Source organism: Rhinolophus sinicus, chromosome 16 (assembly GCF_057876585.1).
Source record: "Rhinolophus sinicus isolate RSI-liver-muscle chromosome 16, RSI-T2T, whole genome shotgun sequence".
Classification (NCBI taxonomy): Eukaryota; Metazoa; Chordata; class Mammalia; order Chiroptera; family Rhinolophidae; genus Rhinolophus; species Rhinolophus sinicus.
This window is the reverse complement of record NC_142516.1, coordinates 126,612,209-126,632,544: the sequence shown is the minus strand read 5'-3', so window position 1 is coordinate 126,632,544 and position 20,336 is coordinate 126,612,209. Positions and strand designations below refer to the sequence as shown.

General features: G+C 33.2%; 1 protein-coding gene across 6 annotated transcripts in view; it reads right to left on the bottom strand.

The window, feature by feature from the left end:
- Positions 1-20,336, bottom strand: part of WRN (WRN RecQ like helicase) — a 116,287-nt gene that overhangs the window by 52,867 nt on the left and 43,084 nt on the right. For all 6 annotated transcript variants that reach the window (XM_074329689.2, XM_088793482.1, XM_074329690.2 and 3 more), the window contains 8 exons: positions 19,383-19,463; positions 16,780-16,918; positions 15,421-15,496; positions 13,837-13,904; positions 12,771-12,879; positions 12,125-12,193; positions 4,579-4,661; positions 690-796 (listed from right to left, as the gene is read on the bottom strand). In XM_074329689.2, coding sequence (XP_074185790.2) covers positions 690-796; positions 4,579-4,661; positions 12,125-12,193; positions 12,771-12,879; positions 13,837-13,904; positions 15,421-15,496; positions 16,780-16,918; positions 19,383-19,463 — 732 coding nt within the window. The remainder of the gene's footprint in view (positions 1-689; positions 797-4,578; positions 4,662-12,124; positions 12,194-12,770; positions 12,880-13,836; positions 13,905-15,420; positions 15,497-16,779; positions 16,919-19,382; positions 19,464-20,336) is intronic.

The following is a 20,336-nucleotide window of genomic DNA, read 5'->3' as shown; positions in this document are numbered from 1 at the left end:
CCATTGCTTCTATTTTTTATAGGTATGAATCTAAACTTCTTTACTGTACTATGAGCCAGTTTAGGGCAGAAACTATGTTTCACACTTCTTTCAAATAATTTGCTTTAGAAGCTAGCAATGCCCCACTGTTTAACTATTGCCCAACTCTACTACTTACTACCTGTGTGAGAAAGTTACACAGAGCTGATTCTCATCTTTCTCATCAGAATTCAATTTTCATTTACCTAATTATTTATGGAGCACCCACTATGTTCTAGATTTGATAAACTAATCCATCAAAAACTCCTCCCCACAAAGAATATTCTAGTAGGGACTCACAGACAATAGACAAAATATAATGCAGAAAGTTAAACAGTGATAAACGCTATTAAAAAGTGGTAAAGGAATATGAGAAACGTTGAATGTTGAAAGGGGGGTAATTTGAAATTTTTCATATGGTGGCCCAGGTGGCCTCAATCAGGAAGTAATATTTCAGCATAGACCTAAGAAGAATAAGAGGTCACACCCTGTGAACTAACTGGGTGAAAAAAGTATTCAGGGACAGGGAAGAGTGGGAACAAAACCCTAGCAGAAGAGCATATTTGGCATGTTTGAAGAATGTCAAAGAGAACAGGGTGGCTGGAACCAAGCAACTGAGTAGACAAGTAGTAGAGGACAAGGTCAAAGACACTGTACTTGGCAAAGCTTACCGACGGGAACGCTGCTTTTAGGGAGCCCAAAGCCCTAAATGAACTTCTAAAATCATGTCCCCACTCAGAAATACAGTGAGCCTCATCCACAGCAATCAGTGTGATACCTACAAAAAAGAAAAATAAATCGGGTAAATTAAAGTTCAAAAAGAAATAAATTCATCTAAAACAGTATCACGTTCTTTACTTAGAATGTATAAATACCATGTTTCCCCAAAAATAAGACCTAGTCATACAATCAGTTCTAATGTGTCTTTTGGAACAAAAATATTTTATATTATATTTGTATTATATTATACCCAGTATTATATTATATTATATTATATTATATTATATTATATTATATTATATTATACCCAATATTATATTATACCCTTTTATATTATATTATATTATATTATATTATATTATATTATATTATATGACCGGGTCTTATATTAAATTATATAAGACCAGGTCTTATACTAAAATAAGACCAGGTCTTTTATTAATTTTTGCTCCAAAAGACGCATTAGAGCTGATTGTCCAGCTAGGTCTTATTTTCAGGGAAGCACAGTATTACAGAACGGAGACTAAATAATCACATAACAGTACTTGGTTGATATGAAAATATAAGCATAAGTAATATCAAGTTAACACCAAAAGTCATTATCAAGAATAGAAAAGGGGAAATATATAGATTAAAGGTATATGGATAAAAGAAGGAAACATTTACATATTATTCAAAGAACATGTTTATTGGATTTCAGCTTTCATCATTATTCCTCAGAGAAATTAGTTTCTTATTATTACTTGTCCTCAAAACTATCACTCATGAACCATCTGTAATGATACTGCCCTGAAAAAAAGGAGTTGTACTATTTCTCTTTGGTAATACTTTTAATTGTATCTCATGGATTAGCTATCAAGGGATAGAATCAGCAAATTTCTAGTGAGAATAAATGCATCACTATCCATGATTGGCCACATATCATATTACAGATAGTTCCTCTGAAATGACAGTATTGAAAACACAGGATGACACCCACATTTTCTAATGTGCAATGGTAAAGGAAGAACTAAATCTCATTATGTACAAAGTAGGTAAGAAGGAATATAATTTGTTCATTCTTCCCCTAGCTATTCCTCCACTGTGCCCCCCCACCACACACCCACACTGAAATGGAATCAATAGTGTACAGTAATGCACTTCAGAAAAGGGCTTTATCGTATAACCATCCATGAAAGTGTCTTCAGCTACTTCAGAGTAATGACAGTACTGCTTTTACCCTCAATTACCAAATTAATACTTAAGACAAAAATAATTTTTCTCCTTCAGTTGGGATGATCATTACTTGATACTTATCTGAGTATTAATATTGTCCTACCACTAGTGGGGTGATTAAAAACATGTGCTCTGGAGTCAGACTACCTGGATGCAGAACTTGGCTCTGCCACTTACCATTTGTATTATATAATATTACCTTAAGCAAGTCACTCAAGCTTCCGAGTCTCAGCTTCCCACAAGTAAAATGTAGACAATAAATAGTACCTAACATTTATTAGTTACTCTGACAGTTAAACTAGATCATTCATATAAAATGCTAAGACAGGCCTGGCATAAAAGAAATCTCAATAAAAAAAATTCAACTATTATTATTATGGTTATTAAATGCCCACTATGATCTAAACACTTTTCTAGGAACAAAAAGATTAATCAAATGCAATCCGTGACCTTGAGGAGCTCATAATTCTAAAAGAAGAGATAGACATGCAAATAAACAATTATAATTCATTGAGACTGACAACTATAATAAGAGTTGGCGGGGAAAGAAAGCAACAAAGAAACCTACTAAATAAAAGCAAAATGGGTTGATTAGCATCAAAATTCTCTGGTTACCACTGGGTGGGGGGGGGGGATTCAATGTTACCACTATACTACTTACCTTGGCTTTAGAAACTAAATGATCCAGATTTTAAATGAAATAGGTTAAAACAAAGATGGTAGCTCCTCCTTTATTTAAAATTATAGGTCTAACTACCTTTCAATGGAGTTGAACTTTGTCCCTCACAATCAGTTTAGGCAAGCTTTTGCCAACTTTCACTTTAAATGTGTAAGTCCAACTGTCTGACCAGGTTCTATACATGTTTCATTTTGGCATGCCTGTCACTCAAGCCTTATTTCCAAGTGTGTTTGGGTTTGAGGAGTCTTCATATAAATTACATTTGTTGATTCTGTTATAAATCCATACTACTTAAATAATATAACATTTATCATAAAAATCATGAATCTGATTAGTTAAATGTCAGACTACTATACAAATAAATTCTGAGTATATTCACCTTTGCAAGTATTTTACAATTTCCTGCAAACAAAAGCCAAAGTAAAATATTTCAAACAGAATTTATCCCCTTTTGTTCAACATTGAGTCAACCAAAAAGATCATTTTTATACATCATATACAGAATACTCTGCTGTAATGACTGCCGTGTTCATAACTTAATCCATTACAAAAATTAAAAATAGAGAATTAGAACTACCTTTTCAAGGATCTAAGTACAGACTTAAGCTAATCATTGACTCCATCATAGAAACAAAACAAACAAACAGAAAAAATAATAAAATGGAACAAAACATATCCAGACCACAGTGGACACAGACCCTAGCTTTTGCAATAAAACCAGGAAATTTATGTATCTAGGGTAGTTAGGCTTAATCTGAAGTAAAATATTCATAAGAACTTCATACAACCTAACAGGAGACACACCAAATTTGTTTTCAATTAAAGGCAAAAATGTAATATGCCAATAAGGGAGTTTAACAGCTGATGGATGCACTCTTTGATAATATATTTAATCAAATGTTAATTTCTTTCCTCATTCTTTTGCTGGTATTTAGCACATACTAAAATGATACAAATTTGTTTTCATGATATCCTTAGAAAAACTGTTAAATGCTTTCCTAAAGGTATATACAAGTAACCATTAAATGAGATGCTGCAACGTTGAAACCCTTACTTATGTGGATTTATTTTAATGCATAATAATACAATGAAATGATATAATATCACAAAACTAAGATTGGTTGCTTCAACTGAATGTTTGAAATATGTGCATTTGCAATAGAAGGCTTGATTGCAATTCTTAGTTAGCTTAGCCTAACAATCAAAATGGAAAAAACAAAGAGACAAAAGTTTTTTAAGTCCCAAAAAAACTGTCAGCTTTTGACTAATTCTATATTTATATTTTCTAGGAAATAAGCTCTGACTTACTATCTAATTTTTTTTATTAATCATAATCACGGGGCAAATAATCAAAGGTACTATCTTTTCCAACCATGACTATACATCAAAATCACCTATGAAAAACTAGATGTTAGGGTTCCACCCCAGGCATTAAATCAGATGTTTCAAGGTTGAAGGGTTCTACACTTTTCTAAAGGTTGAAGGGTGAGTCTCATAAACAAAGGTAGATTTAATTTAGATTCAGAATATGAAAAAACGAAAATTATAATTTCATAGAATCTGAGATTCAACATTCTTTCAACAATACACTTAAATGCTACTATGTGCCACACATTGCACTAGGGAAATATAAATAAATAAAAATGGTAATTTTTTCCCCAAAAAGTTTCTAGTCTAGCAGAAGAAAACAGATATATAAATAGATAATTATAATACAGGAGCCTAATTTCTATGGCAGAAAGAATTACAGGGTATAATGGGATAGGTCAGGAAAGACTCCAAGTTGGAGAGTCAGAGATTTCCAGGAGGAGATAATGTTTGAAATAAACTTTAACAGAAGTGAAATCCAGTATTCATCCATAAGTTTAACTTTAAAAGATAACTCAATTCAATAAATACTTACATTGTACCATTTACCAATAAAAGGATCCTATTATATTACTTACCAATAGTAGCCTCAAGTTGCTGGAATAGGTACAAGTTGCCTGAGCAGAATTCTGGAGTTAAGTATACAATCTGGTATTTGCCTCTGTAAAGACAAACAAACAAAAAAAAGAAAACAGGACAGGAAATACATTACAATAAAGAAAATAATCACCCAATGAATTACAACTTAAAACGATTATAAATTATAATTTTTTAAATAATACATTATGCTACTTACTAAAAACTAAACATATGTTTTATATATTTATATATATAGTGTGCCAAAAAAATGTACATATTTTAAGAAAGGAAAAAACAGTATTAAAACTGCAATACAGATGATGCCATAAAAACGGCAGCATGAGGTGAGCCTCTTGAAATCTCCCCTGGAATTTACAACAAAAACAACTATAATTCCAGAAAGGACTCCCTCCACAGTAGACAGGTAAGACTAAGAGATACGCAATTGAAGTCATCTAAAGGTGGGCAAATTGGGTGAGCAGCGGAGGAGGGAAGGGGCTGGGCAGGCACAGAACCCAGACCTAGGTCAGTACTCTAAGCTCCCTGCATTATGGAACTACCACAGCTGCGGGAGAGGGAAGAATTCAGACTGCTATGGCTCCACTTATGGCCCACAGGGCTGAGGGGACAGTATATACATAACACGGCTGAACTCAATGCTCATAGCTAAGAACTCGGAGCAAAGACTGAGGGCAGAGGCTGAAAACGGTGGTTTAAGCCCTCACTACCGAGCAGAGGAGAGAATGCACAGGCACGGAGCCTAGACGCCCCCTCCTTATCCTCCCAGAGCTTGCCCCGCCCCCACCGTCCCAGTGCTAGAAGCTGAACAATTGCAGTGTCAGATCAAAAGAACAGAATATTTGCAGTTCTGAGAACTGTGGCCTTCAGCCACGGACTGTCAGCCCAACTAGTTCTGGCGAAGGGGAGGGAGCCTTGGGTGCAGAACTGGCTGTGATGGTGGTCACTGCCATTGCTCTGGGCCTCCTCTCACAACCCACCCCGCCCCTGTCCCCAACTATCTGGGGGGATCCCTACAGGAGTAAACAGAGCCACTGAAACACACAGGCTCTGAAACTTCAGAAGCTCTCCACATCTCCCTCGAAGACAGTGCCCCATGACCCAGGCAACTTGTTCACCAAGTAGAAGCCCACCTTCCAGGGAATCCCCCCATTGTGTGAGAAGCCAGAACAGTGCAGAGAAAATATAACACGACAATGTGAGAGAGAATAAAAGGCTGCAGTCAGAGAGTAAATAAAACATTCTACCAACACCTACTGGAAAACAAAAGAAAGACCTCTTCCTATCAACCTGTTGCAGAACCCACTCCTGTAGATCTCTAGGAAGAGAAATAATAAATCAGTAATTGCCATGAATAATCAAGGCAACAACACAGCTCAGAAAGAAAATGAAAAGTCTCCAGAAAATGAATTTAAAGACATGGAAATATGTGACTTAAATGATACAGAATTCAAGATTGCAGTCCTTAAAAATCTCAATGAGATGCAAGAAAACACAGACAGGCAGTTTAATGAACTCAGAAACACAATCAAAGAACAATATGAACATTTTACCAAAGAGAATGAAATTTTAAAAAAGAACCAAGTGGAATTTCTGGAGATTAAGAACTCAATAAAAGAAATGAAGAATGAAATAACCAGCTTAGTAGTAGACACAATAAACAAAATCAGAAATGAAAGAGAGGAAGACACCACGGATGCCACAGAAATACAAAGGATCATCCAAGAATACTATGAAGGATTATACACCACCAAATTCAATAACCTAGAAGAAACAGACATATTCTTAGAAACATATAATCTTCCTAAGCTGAATCAAGAAGAATTAGAAAATCTAAACAGATTGATCAACAGCAAGGAAATTCAATGAGTCACCCATAACCTACCCAAAAGCTAAAGTCCAGGACTACACGGCTTCACTAGTGAATTCTACCAAACCTTCAACGAGAATCTAATACCTGTCCTAGTCAAACTCTTCCCAAAAAATTCAATAAGAGACAATACTCCCTAACTCATTTTATGAGGCCAACATTACCCTGATACCAAAACCTGGTAAGGAAAACACAAAAAAAGAAAATTACAGACCAATATTGCTGATGAATACAGATGCAAAAATCCTAAACAAAATTCTAGCAAATCGAATGCAACAATGCATTAAAAAGATGTATACATAACATGATGTATGCATCACGACCAAGTAGGATTCATGCCAGGGGCAAAAGTATGGCTCAACACACACAAGTTGATCAATGTGATACATCACATAAACAGAATAAAGGACAAAAATCATATGATTATATCAATTGATGAAGAAAAAAGCATTTGACAAGATACAACATCCATTTATGATTAAAACACTTAAAAAAATGGGTATAGAAGGAAAATATTTCAATATAATAAAGGCTATATATGACAAACTTTCAGCTAATATCAAAGTAACTGTGAAGAACTGAAGCCCTTTGCTCTATGTTCAGGAACATGACACAGTTGTCCCCTATCACCTCTGCTTTTCAACATAGTATTGGAAGTCCTTGCCAGAGCAATCAGGCAAGAGAAAGAAATAAAAGCCATCTGAACTGGAAATGAAGAAGTTAAATTATCACTTTTTGCAGATGACATGTTGCTATATATATATACAAAACCCTAAAGCCTCCACCAAAAAGTTATTAGAAACAATTAACAAATACAGTCAAGTTGCTGGCTACAAAATCAATGTACAAAAATCCATTGCATTCCTATATATTAACAATGAAATTGCAGAAAAATAAATAAAAAAACAACTTATTTTGCAATTGCAACAACAACAAAAATATCTAGGAATACACTCAACCAAGGATGTGAAAGACATATATACTGAAAACTGTAAGACATTTTTAAAAGAAATTGAAGAAGACACAAAGAAATGGAAAGACATTCCATGTTCATGGATTGGAAGAATCAACATAGTTAAAATGGTCATATCACCCAAGGCAATATACAGATTTAATGCAATCCCCATCAAAATCTCAATGTCATTTTTTAAAGAAATAGAACAAAAAATTGTCAGATTTGCATGGTACCAGAAAAGTCCCCAAATAGCCAGAGCAATCCTAAGAAAAAAGAACAATGCTGGAAGTATCACACTCCCTGACTTCAGCTTGTACTACAGGGCTACAATAATCAAAACAGCATGGTATTGGCAGAAAAACAGACACACAGACCAATGGAATAGAATGAAGAATCAAAATAAACCCACATAAATATGGGCAGATAATTTTTGACAAAGAAGCAAAAAACATACAAGGGAGAAAAGACAGCCTCTTCAATAAATGGTGCTGGGAGAATTGGAAAGTCACGTCCAAAAGAATGAAACTAGACTGCTGTCTGTCATCATGTACCAAAGTAACTCAAAATGGGTCAAAGACCTAAACATAAGACCCGAAACAATAAAATGCATAAAAGAAAACATAGGTACTAAACTTATGGACCTTGGGCTCAAACAGCATTTTATGAATTTGAACCCAAAGGCGAGGAAAGTAAAAGCTAAAATAAATGAATGGGACTATATCACACTAAAAAGCTTCTGCACAGCAAAAGAAACTATCGACAAAATAAAGAGACAAGCAACGAAATGGGAGAAGATTTTTGCAAACAACACCTCTGATAAGGGACTAATATTTAAAATACATAAGGAACTCATACAACTCAACAACAAAAAACAAACAATCTAATTAAAAAATGGGCAGCGGACCTGAATAGACATTTCTCCAAAGAGGACATACAAATGGCAAATAGACATATGAAAAAACGCTCAACATCACTAATCATCAGAGAAATGCAAATAAAAACCATAATATCACCTCACACCAGTTAGAATGGCTATCATCAACAAGACAAATAATAACAAGTGTTGGAGAGGCTGTGGAGAAAAAGGAACCCTCACACACTGTTGGTGGGAATGCAGACTGGTGCAGCCGCTATGGAAGGCAGTGTGGAGGTTCCTCAAAAAATTAACAGTAGAATTACCATATAACCCAGCAATCCCTCTCTGGGTATCTACCCAAAAAAATCTGAGAACATTTATCTATAGAGATACATGTACCTCGATGTTACCTGCAGCTTAATTTATGGTGGCCAAGGCATGGAAACAACCAAAGTGTCCTTCGATAGATGACTGGATAAAGAAGATGTGGTATATATACACAATGGAATACTACTATTCTGCCATAATAAAAGATGAAATAGTACCATTTGGAACAACATGGATGGATCTTGAGATTATTATGCTAAGTGAAACAAGTCAGACAGAAAAAGTCGAGAACCATATGATTTCACTGATATGTGGTATATAAAACTGAAAACAACAAGGAACAAGACAAACAAATGAAGAAACAAAAACTGATAGACACAGACAACAGTTTAATGGTTACCAGAGGGTAAGGGGGAGGTGGGTGGTAGATGAGGGTAAAAGGGATCAAATATATGGTGATGGAAGGAGAACTGACTCTGGGTGGTGAACACACAATGTGACATAAATGATGTATCACAGAATTGTACACCTGAAATCTACATAACTTTATTAACAATTATCACTCCAATAAACTTTAATTTTAAAAAAATCAAAAAAAAATTTTAATACTCAATATATATCAATAATTAAAGATAAATACAAGTCATGTGTATACATTTTTTGGCACCCCCCAGTGTATATATGAGTATATATTTATCCACATATATTGTTCTTTGATTTCACTTCAGTGTTTCAAAATAAAAACTATCAATGCCTGTCCAGGAATATTCAGCATTAAGGTGACATTAGAAGCCTGGTTCTGATTTCTAACACTCTAGCCACAAAACTTGATCCTTGAGTTAAATGATCAAGCCTATATTAAACCTTTTTATGTGTAAGCAATCCACCCATATATTACCCTCCTTCTTGGAGAGTTACAACCCATTATCCTGCCCCTGCCCCTTCTCCATGACTAAACCCACAGCACCCTGTTTCGCCTATGTATTGTGCTCTTGCCTAAATCTTCTTGGGCCAGGGTTAGACATTGTATCAAAGTCAAGTCAATCAATCTCTGTCCTAGAAATTGAGGGTCTCTCTGATCAAGAAACAACCAGTCAGTCTCTGCAGGTGGCAAGACCTGCAACATGTAAAAACAGGAGTTGCAAAGCAATCTTCTCCTATCTTGTGACGAAAAAGGCAGGGAATGCTTATCTCCACAGAGAAAAGAATGAGGAAGACATATAGAGGCTATAGATAAAGAAAGAAACTACTCTCAAAAAGTCTGGAAGTGTCTTAAAGTTAACATAGAATAATTATCGTATGGCCCAGCAATTCCTCTCCTAGGCATATACACAAAAGCACTGAAAACATGTTCATTTCAAAACTTGTACATAAATGTTCAAAGTACCATCATTCATAATAGCGAAAAAGTGGAAAGAACCTAAATATCTACCACTGATGAATGGATAAATAAAATATGATACATCCATACAATGAAATATTATTTGCATAAAAAGAAATGAAGTGCTGATAACATTGTGCTAAGAGAAAGAAGCTAGACACAAAAGACTACAATACTGTACGAGTCCATTTATAGGAAATGTCCAGAATAGTCAAATCATGGACAGAAACTAGATTGGAAGGGGGTGAGGGAGGGGACAATGGAGAATGCTTAATGGATACAGAGTTATTTTGGGGTGTGATACAAATGTTCTGGAATTAGTGGCGATGGTTACACAATGTTGTGAATGTATTAAAAACCACTGAACTGTACACTTTTTAAATGGCTAAAATGATGAATATTAAATTATGTAAATTGACCACAATTAGAAAAAAAGTTAAAACACTTATCTACCACATGACCTAGTCATTCCACTCCATGGTTTATACCAATAAAATGAAAGCGTATGTCCACACAAAGACTCATATAAAAATGTTCATAGCGGCTTTATTTTTAACAGCCCAAAACTGGAAATAATTGAAATGGCTATCAACAGGTGAATAGATAAAACAATTGTGGCATATTCATATGATGTAATTTATTCAGCAATAAAAAGGAATAATCTCTCGATACATGTAACAACATGAATGAATTTCAAAATAGTGATGCTGTATGATTTAATACAGACAAAACAGCACATATTGTATGACTGATTTTTGTTTAGGTACAATTTTAGGAAACATAAACTAATCTATAGTGACAGAAAGTAGACCAGCGGTGATCTGGTGTGTGGGGTATAGAAGGTTGGGAAAGGTGGGAGGAATGGACTACAACAGGTATGAATAAACTTTGGGGATGACGGGTATTTCCATTATCTGGATTGTGGTGATGATTTCGTGCTGATTTAGATGCCAAAAACTGACTAAATTACATATTTTAAGTATGTAAAATGTATTACATGTCAATTATACCTCAATAAAGGTGATGAAAAATGTTTACAAAAAATATGTTCAAAAAATATTTTATAGGAATATTCACAGCAGCTTTATTAGTAACAGCCCAAAACCCTAATAGCTTAGGCATCTAGCTATAAGGAAATGAGAGAACAAACTGTGGTATTTTCATACCATAAAATACCACTCTGGTATTAAAAAAAAAAAAAACTACTGGTACATGCAATAGCATGGAGAATTCTCAAGACATTATGCTGAATAAGAAGTCTTACACAAAAGAGCTCGTATTGTATGACTCCATTTATACAAAGTCCTAGAATAGACAAAACAAAAATATGGTAGAAAAAATCAGAATGGTGGTTTGCTATAGGATGGAAGATAAAAGCATAAACTGGGAAAGGACGTGAAGAACTTTCTGGAGTGACAGTAATATTCTATATTTTGATAGGGGTTTGGGTTACATATTTATATGCATTTATCAAAACTCAGTAAATACATGCTTGTATGTTTGTATTTGAATATACCAGGAGTGTCAAAAAAATGTATACACATGACTTGTCTTCATCTTTTCTTATCGGTATATGTGGAGCATTACAATTTTAATACAGTTTTTCCTTTCTTAAAATGTGTATACATTTCTTTGGCACTGTGTGTGTGTGTGTGTGTATTAGTGTACACATACATGTATTTTTGTGTGTGTCTGACAATTTTATTCTTGTTAGGAATTATGTCATAATGGGGGATTAGTGGGGCAAGAGATCTAGAATCCAGTCCCCGGTCAGCCATTAATTCATTGAGTGAGTGCCTGGGCAAATTACTTTCTTTGAGCCTCAGTTTCCTGTAAAGTGAGGCAAAACTATACATCTGTAAAATGAGGCAAAAACTAGAAATTGTCCAAGTTCTCATCCAAAACCAAAATTTTACAATCCTATGATTACAATGTTCACCTTACAGTCCAAAAACCAAATTTCTTTAAATGTGAAAGATTTTAAGATTAACAGTTCTGCAAATGTACTATAAAAAGAAACTACATCTTTAAATCATGGACATTTTGTTCATACATTCAATAAAATTTTTTATGTACAAAATTCTCTCAGATACCATAGACATATGACCACCTGATTAGAAATAATAAAAATTACTCACAATTTAATATCCTGTAGGACATTTTTTGACTGTGCTGATCCCAGCAAACAAGCTGAAATGTTGGACAGTCTATAAGAAAGAAAACAAATATTCTGGAGCCATGTACACACTACATATACCAACTTCATTCTTAAGTGAGAAGAAATAAAGAAACATAATGATGTACATTCCTCTTCTTTGCAATTCTCACTCATTTCGTAACTCATTAATCTGATAAATTCCTTCAAAGGCCATATGAGAAGGCAGGTTGTAAAGGTGGGTTTTTTAACAAAAATTGCAAACGCAAGTTAAAAAAGTTTAAAATTTTTTCATCACTAAAATACAGACTTCCATGTATACACTTCATACTGAGCTGAAGAGCGAGAGTAACTAAAAGAGAAAATAATTTTGAGATAGACAATTTAAACTGGCATAAAGTTTGCTTTTAAAAAAATTTTTTCAGGGCCACTTGGTGGCCTTGAATTACAGAGATCTCAAAAAAGAAAGTGAGTTCTTCCATTAAAGTGTCATTTATTATTTATAAAGATAAAGCAACACTTACAGAAATGTGTTACTGGGAACTAGATTTTAATATCCATGATAGATCAGATGTTTCCTTCACAGAAGGAAAAAAAAGAGATAATATGGCAATGAAAACATTACTTACTCAAGCTGGAGCACTTGGTCTTCCATCAAAGAAATAAGAGGAGAGATGACAAGACCAATTCCGCCCATATAAACAGGTGGATACTGAAAGCATAAACTTTTTCCATATCCTTGAAATAAAAATAATACATATTGAAATAAAAATAAAACTTTGATACTTTGATTTCTTCTTGCAACATACTAATGGTCACTTACTAATATGCTACCTTCCCAAGAGCAAATTCTTGTATAAATTTAAGCATCTACTCTCAGGTCACTCTCTTCTGTATGTTACACTACTTGTGTTTGTACAGCAGTCCCCCCTTACCCACAGGGCATATGTTCCAAGACCTCCAGTGGATGCCTGAAACCATGAATAGTACTGAACTCTATAAATACTATGGTTTTTTCTTATACCTACCTACCTACCTGTGATAGTTTAAATCATAAATTAGGCACAGTAAGAGATTAACAGTAACTAATAATAAAATAGAACAATTATAACATTATACTGTAATAAAAGTTATGGGAATGTGGTCTGTCTCCTCTCTGCCAAAATACTTTATTGAACTGTACTCACCTTTTCACTTAAAGGAAGTACTTTACAGCTTCTCTTTGGCATATCCAAATTGCCAGCATCACTATTCTTGCACTTCGGGGCCATTGCTAAGTAAAATTAGGGTGACTTGAACACAAGCACTGCAATACTGTGATAGTTGATCTGATAACTGAAATGGCTACTAAGTGACTGTTGGGCAGGTAGTGTACACAGCATGGATATGCTTCACAAAGGGAAGATTCATATCCTGGGCAGGATAGAGTGGGACTGTGTGAGATTTCATCATGAGACTCAGAAAGGTGGGCATTTTGAAACTTATGAATTGTTTATTTCTGGAACTTTCCATGCGGTATTTTCAGACAGTGGTTGATTGTAGGTAACTGAAACCACAGAAAGTAAAACCGTGTATAAATGGGAACTACTTACTTTATTTGCATTTTGAGAGTTTAATGAAAGATTAGGCATTTCCAAATCTTTAAATTTTATTTATTAAATGATTAAACTATTTATTTGCTTAAGTATAACTTACCAGTTGCCATGACAACAACATTATCTCTTCTTTCTTTCAACACAGAATGAATCACTTTCCACTGAACTCTGGAGGATAAAAAAGCAAAAAGCTATTTTGTTTTACTAATAAGAAACTCAAAGGACAAGCTGAAACTCATTTAATTTTTTCATTTCCTCTAATAGCATTTCTTTTATATTTTTTATCTTCAATATAAAAATGTAGGAACCCTAGAACTTTAAATGAAGACACCCATTTGATCAATCTCCCACTCAAACTGACTGAACAACTAGGAGTTTCAATTGGTATATGTATTAGGTTTTATTACAGATATCTAAAGTGTAAAATAAATTTCAAGGTTCAAACTAGATTTCCAATAGCATCATTGATTTAAAATAAATAAGAGAAACTATCCAGCGGCAAGGATTGACTGAGAAGGAAAATGAGGAAACTTTCTGGAGTGATCATAATGTTCCATATTTTAATAGGGGTTTAGGTTACATGGGTGGATGCAAGTGCACTTAAGATTTGCAAATGTACACTTAATGTTTGACCATTTCCTTCTATTTAAATTTTACATCAAAAGAAAAATAAATAAGTATTTAACTATAGTTAATGACTTATATGCTGAAGTATTTAGAGGGAAGCATAACGATATCCACAATTAACCTTGAGATGAATTTTAAAAACTGGAGGAATTAAGAAATGGATAGAGAGATGATCGATGGATCAAGCAAGTATAGTAAATGTGATAAAGCAAGTATAGTAAAATGCTGAATATACAGTTACTCATAGTAAAAAAAAATTCCAACTTTACTGTATATCTTTACACTTTAAAAAATAAAATATTACGGAAAAAATCAAATGGAAAAGTGATCTTCTGGTGTGGTGATAATGACCTATTCTTTCTTATCTGAGAGCTGGTCACAGCGGATGCCTAGTATGTGAAAATCCATTGATCTGTACATTTATGTGCACTTTTCTGTACACGAGACACAGTTTATTTTTTTTTTTAATTTTAAAATCAAAAGGAAAACGGAAAGAAATGCTTCCATGGATTAAATTTTAAATTCCCAGAATAGAAAAACTCCAGTCTAGATTTTTACATTCTTATTAGTTTGATTCAAATTTACTTGTTCCTCATCTCGTTTCAATACTTGAAAGATGCCCCCTTAGATGTAAATACATTTGAATATATTAAAACTGAAAAGATTATCACTGTTCTTCAAACTGTTGTCTTATGAATTTCTATTACATCAGCATGGTTTGGACAATAAGATGCACAAAATAGGCACACAGGTATTTAATGAAAAACAAGTCACCATTAAATTAAGATTCACTTATTAATGTATTTAAACTAGTTTCTACCCAGCACTCTCTATGGTCAGGAAAACCATTTTTTCCTTGCTTAAAAAAATAATTTACAGATATGAATTTTATATAACTATTACTTCAAAATAAGTGTGCAGTCACTTATAAGAAATACAGTGTGCATGTATAAACTATAAGTTGTGCTGTTACTGTTAAATAGGTGGATTCTTAGCCTTTATTCCCTTGTGAAGAAAACAGTAAATATGCAATTTAATTAATTGAGATTATACTCACGGCTTAAAACTGGAATGGCCAAAGTAGGTCTTGAGGCAAGTAATTTGATCTGCATTAGGTTCTGGTATTGAATGGTCTTAAAATAAAACAAAATGTGCATTTATGTTAAAAATAGAGGTACATAGGGTGAGAGGGAATAAAAGCTTTATTTCATTGGTTTCTTGTAAAAACTACAGTGATAGGTACCAAAGGTAACTGTTTTCTGTCTTTTAAATTCAACCAATTTGGTCGTCTGGGTACCAGTCATGCCTCCAGGTAAACACCTTGAGAAAGACCTAATGCTAAGGCTTAGAACTTTGTTGTGGTTCATACTTTGCCAGCACTGTAAAAAAAACAATGTTTTAGTATTTGCTATACTTCTAAAAACTAACATTTAGACCCAAGCTATATATAAATCCAAATTTTATAATAAACCATCTTTCAACTAATGGTAATCAGAAATTACACTACAGTCACAAAATCCACAGATAAAATATAATCTTCATCTTAGTTACCATTCCACCAAATCTTTGATCAAAATTCTAACTGTATACAGAAGGGAGTTAGTTAATTTTACCCAACTGATTTTCATTTTCTGCTCAGTTTGAAAGATTCACTAGTGGCCAAGAAAGAACACAAAGAATCAAGATAATTCATCTCTGAACAAATGAAAATCCAATATTATACTTCTCAGCTTTAACAATTCTAAATAGAAAACTAAATTGATTTGGAGATATTATGTCTGCATTTAATACAAGAAAACAAAGGGAAAAACATTTTTTAACATCTTCACATGTTTTCCACCTACAAAATGTATTTTAAATTTGCACGTTATAACATTGATGAAATAGAGCTCTAGATTTATGAGAAGACTCCAAAGTTTGCCGTAATAAATACTGTTACATTTAAATAATAGGAGATTCACTTAGTGGCTTCTTTACTATAGTTAGGACACACAGTAGGAAAATTAGTCCATTTTGCTATTTGAAATTGTGCCAGTTATTTTAAGTAATAAGCTCCTAAGAAACAGATACTGTGTATCTATGTCATTTATAATAATGTTTAATGTAAGTAATTTATGATTTTTTTATTAACATTTTTTATGATTTTGATAAACAGAATATAAAATTCAGGATGAAACGTTTCACATCACCATAGTCACCAAATGATACAACCCTTCTATAACTCTATTTTTATAAATAGAGTTATTGTGCTTTATGAAGACCAAAGCACTAAGGGATTTAATGACAAGTTTTTAAGATCTAATTAACTATATGCCACAACATCCTTGACCTTCAAAACATTTAAAAACTGGACCGTTAATGAAAGTCATTGATAGGTATCAGAGGTGAGTCATTTCAAACATAGCACAGTGCTTACCTTCATCATCTTCTTCTTCCTTTTCAATAGCTTCAACCTCATCTTCATTTTCTTTAGAAAGAACATCGAGATTTCTTTCCACTTCTGTGCATGTTGAATGAATTGGATCTACCATGCCACTATTTAGGTCTTCTAAAGACTGAAAGTTTAAAACTAATTTTAAAACCATTGATGGTGTCGTATCTTTTTCACCAAACACAAAAGAAGTATAATTAACAGAACCTACAATTTTGTTCAAAGCTGGCAGATGTACAAGGAATACCACAAAAGAACATGCGTGCTCCAGTTTAAATATGTATGTGCTTAAGAATGGTTTCTAAGGCACAAGGCCAGAGATGGAATACTTTCAGCATAAACAGGGGTCATTAATAGCATATAATGAACTGCACCTGGGGAGAGTTATCATAAATTATGAATTTATATAATTTAAAACATGTTCTTCTTTATCATAATTCAATGTTTTCAATTCCCAAGTGGTAAATGTGGGTTTCAATGTTATTTTTGTAATGAATTCCTCTGTATCACGTCAGTCACATTGATTTTGAGTTTATACTATAAGCAAACAATAAATGTGTTTCTGGAATTGTCAAAACAGAGCAGAAAAGATTCAAATAATTTTAAGAAAGAAACATTATAAATGTGACATAAAGTTTTTTGGTTTTATTTTGGCTTGAGTATATCTGATTTCTTCCCCTAAATGAAAGTTGTCTATTTAAAGAATATTAGGATAGTTCAAAATTGTTTCATTTGTAAATTTTTTACTGGGAAGTGACAGGAAGAATTATTAAACCACAGTTCTTATTTTTTTCTGTTTATAAAACTTCCATTTAATAAATTTGACTTTAAAGGTTTTTTTTAAAAGTGTATTCATTTCAGGCCTAGAAAAGGGGGGAAAAAGTGATTTTGTTTCTTGTTTTTTATTCAAGTCAACAAACATACTTAGAAAAGAATTTTGAAAATACAGTTCTCTCAGATGGGCCTCCAGATTAATTCTAAGAGGTTCAATATGTAAGTTTATAGAAGTCCTCAAGTATCCTACAAACGTACTTAAATAGTATTCTTCAGAGAAATGGTTAATCAATAGAGGAACATGATTTAGCAGTTTATGTCTATTATTACTAATATTAGTAATTAGCTAATATTTATTAGCTAATATTTATTAAACACTTACAAAAGACCAGGCTCTGTACTAAGCTCTCACAAGTAACAGCTTAAATAATAATTACAACTGTTAACTGAGTAACAAACTTGCTCAAAATCACACAGCTAATAAATGGAGAAGCTGGGATTCAAACCTACATCTAAAATCAGAATCCACATTCCTAATCACTACTCATTACTCTGCCTCAAAACTGAAGAATTAAAAACCTAATCTCATTTCATAAAAGAAACATCACATTGATCTAAAAATGAGGAACAAAAAGTATGCATAATGGTGAACTTCTGTATTTTCATTTTTCACTTAATTAGGCTGAATTTAGGCTTTTTTCCCCCTAATTATTCATCTTTGGTTCACAACACCTGACAAAGAAACTGGAGCTTAGGTGATAGAGTAGAAAATACATAAATTATAAAACAGTAATTTCAATATTGGTAATGGGAAAACTGAACCATTTAAAATATTAGAAAATTATTTACAAAATAGAAAGTACCCATAGTAAATAAAACCAAAGAAAGAAAGAAGAATACTGAACGTATAAAAACAGAACTTCCAAATAAAAGGGGATATATGGGGTCTGACAATTAAGTTCGTGAACTTGTTGCAATGATGTTGCTAACCTTTTTTGATATCAGTGGGATTATTCATTATGAATTTGTACCAACTGGACAAATAGTTAACCGAGTTTACTATTTGGAGGTGCTGAAAGGCTGCATGAAAAAGTCAGACGACCTGAACTTTTTGCCAATAATTCATGGCTCTTGCATCACAACAATGCACCAGCTCACACAGCACTGTCTGCGAGGGGGTTTTTAGCCAGTAAACAAATAACTGTATTGGAACACCCTCCCTACTCACCTGATCTGGCCCCAATTGACTTCTTTCTTTACCCAAAGAGAAAGGAAATATTGAAAGGAAGACATTTTGATGACATTCAGGACATCAAGAGTAATACAATGACAGCTCTGATGGCCATTCCAGAAAAAGAGTTCCAAATTGCTTTGAAGGGTAGACTAGATGTTGGCATCGCATAGCTTCCCAAGGGGGAATACTTCGAAGGTGACCACAGTGATATTCGGCAATGAGGTATGTAGCACTTTTTCGAGGAATATTCGCGAACTTAATTGTCTGACCTTTGTACATAAATGGGAAGAAAGGGAAACCTATGCTGGAGAGCTGAATCACTACTCACATTTCAGAAAAAGACTAAAAGAAAGTGATGTAATTGTTTTCTAGTATGTAAAAATTGGTATATCGCTACTAAAACATTATTTATAGACCATATAAAGATATAAAGAAATATGAATTAGAAAACAAAATCTAATGTTACATGATTGATAGCAATCTCACCGTGATGGGACCAGTTTAGAACTAAGTAACATTTTATTTAATTAAATTTCCTTTGGATAGATTTGGAAGTAATTTTCTATAATTTTAAACATACCTTAAGCATTGCCATTTCTAAATCTTCATCACTTTCAATTACATAAGATGTATCCTCTTCATTATCATTGGAAGATAAATGCTTTAAAAAAAAAAGAATTCAAAGATTAATTTCCCATCTAATTGACTCCATACCCTCTTTTCTACAAAATATAGCTCTCTTGTCTAATAGGTAAATTTGTAATATATATTTTTGGGTTTATATGATAAGAAGAGAGAAAGAAAATAAGGAAGAGAAGGTTGTAGGGAGGAAGAAAGAGGAGGAATAAACATAGAAACAAAGAACCAAATAAAAAGAGAAAGAAAGAAATGCAATTGGAAAGATAGACAAGATAAACAGACTTGAAATAAAGCCCACACTCTAAATGAGAATACAAAGACAAGTTCAACTATGGTTAAACAATGTCAAATTGTGTTTCCCAAACTTTTTGAGTCCAAGAACTTCTTTGAAAGGTTGAAATTTTCTGTCCAAAGCCAGGAACAATAGTTGTTCTTTTCTATCCATTGATTTTAAAAAGATCATAAAAAGCTACTATGATTGTAAAACTACTTTTACATAAATCACTATTTTACAGATAGTATCTACATATATTTTAAAAACAGCATCAGATAATTATTTATTTAGCCAGTGCTGATGTTTGGATATGAGGAACCTTTGTAATAATTTGGCAATACCCAGGAAGCAAGTGTCCTACAGCATGGGAACCTGCGTAGAAGATATCCACAAAAGAAATACAGAAGAGAGGACACCCACCAAAATGTCTAATCTTTAAACTATAGGTAGGAAAAGAAAGTATAGTCTTAAACATCCTGCAAACATTAAGCTTTAAAAGAAGATTTTAAAACAACTTTTATACAAGAAGAGAAAAATTTATTTTTTAAACGGGGTCTTTAACAAATAAAGGGAAAAAAATACTAATAATTATTACACAGTAAAAAATGGCAATAATTGGAG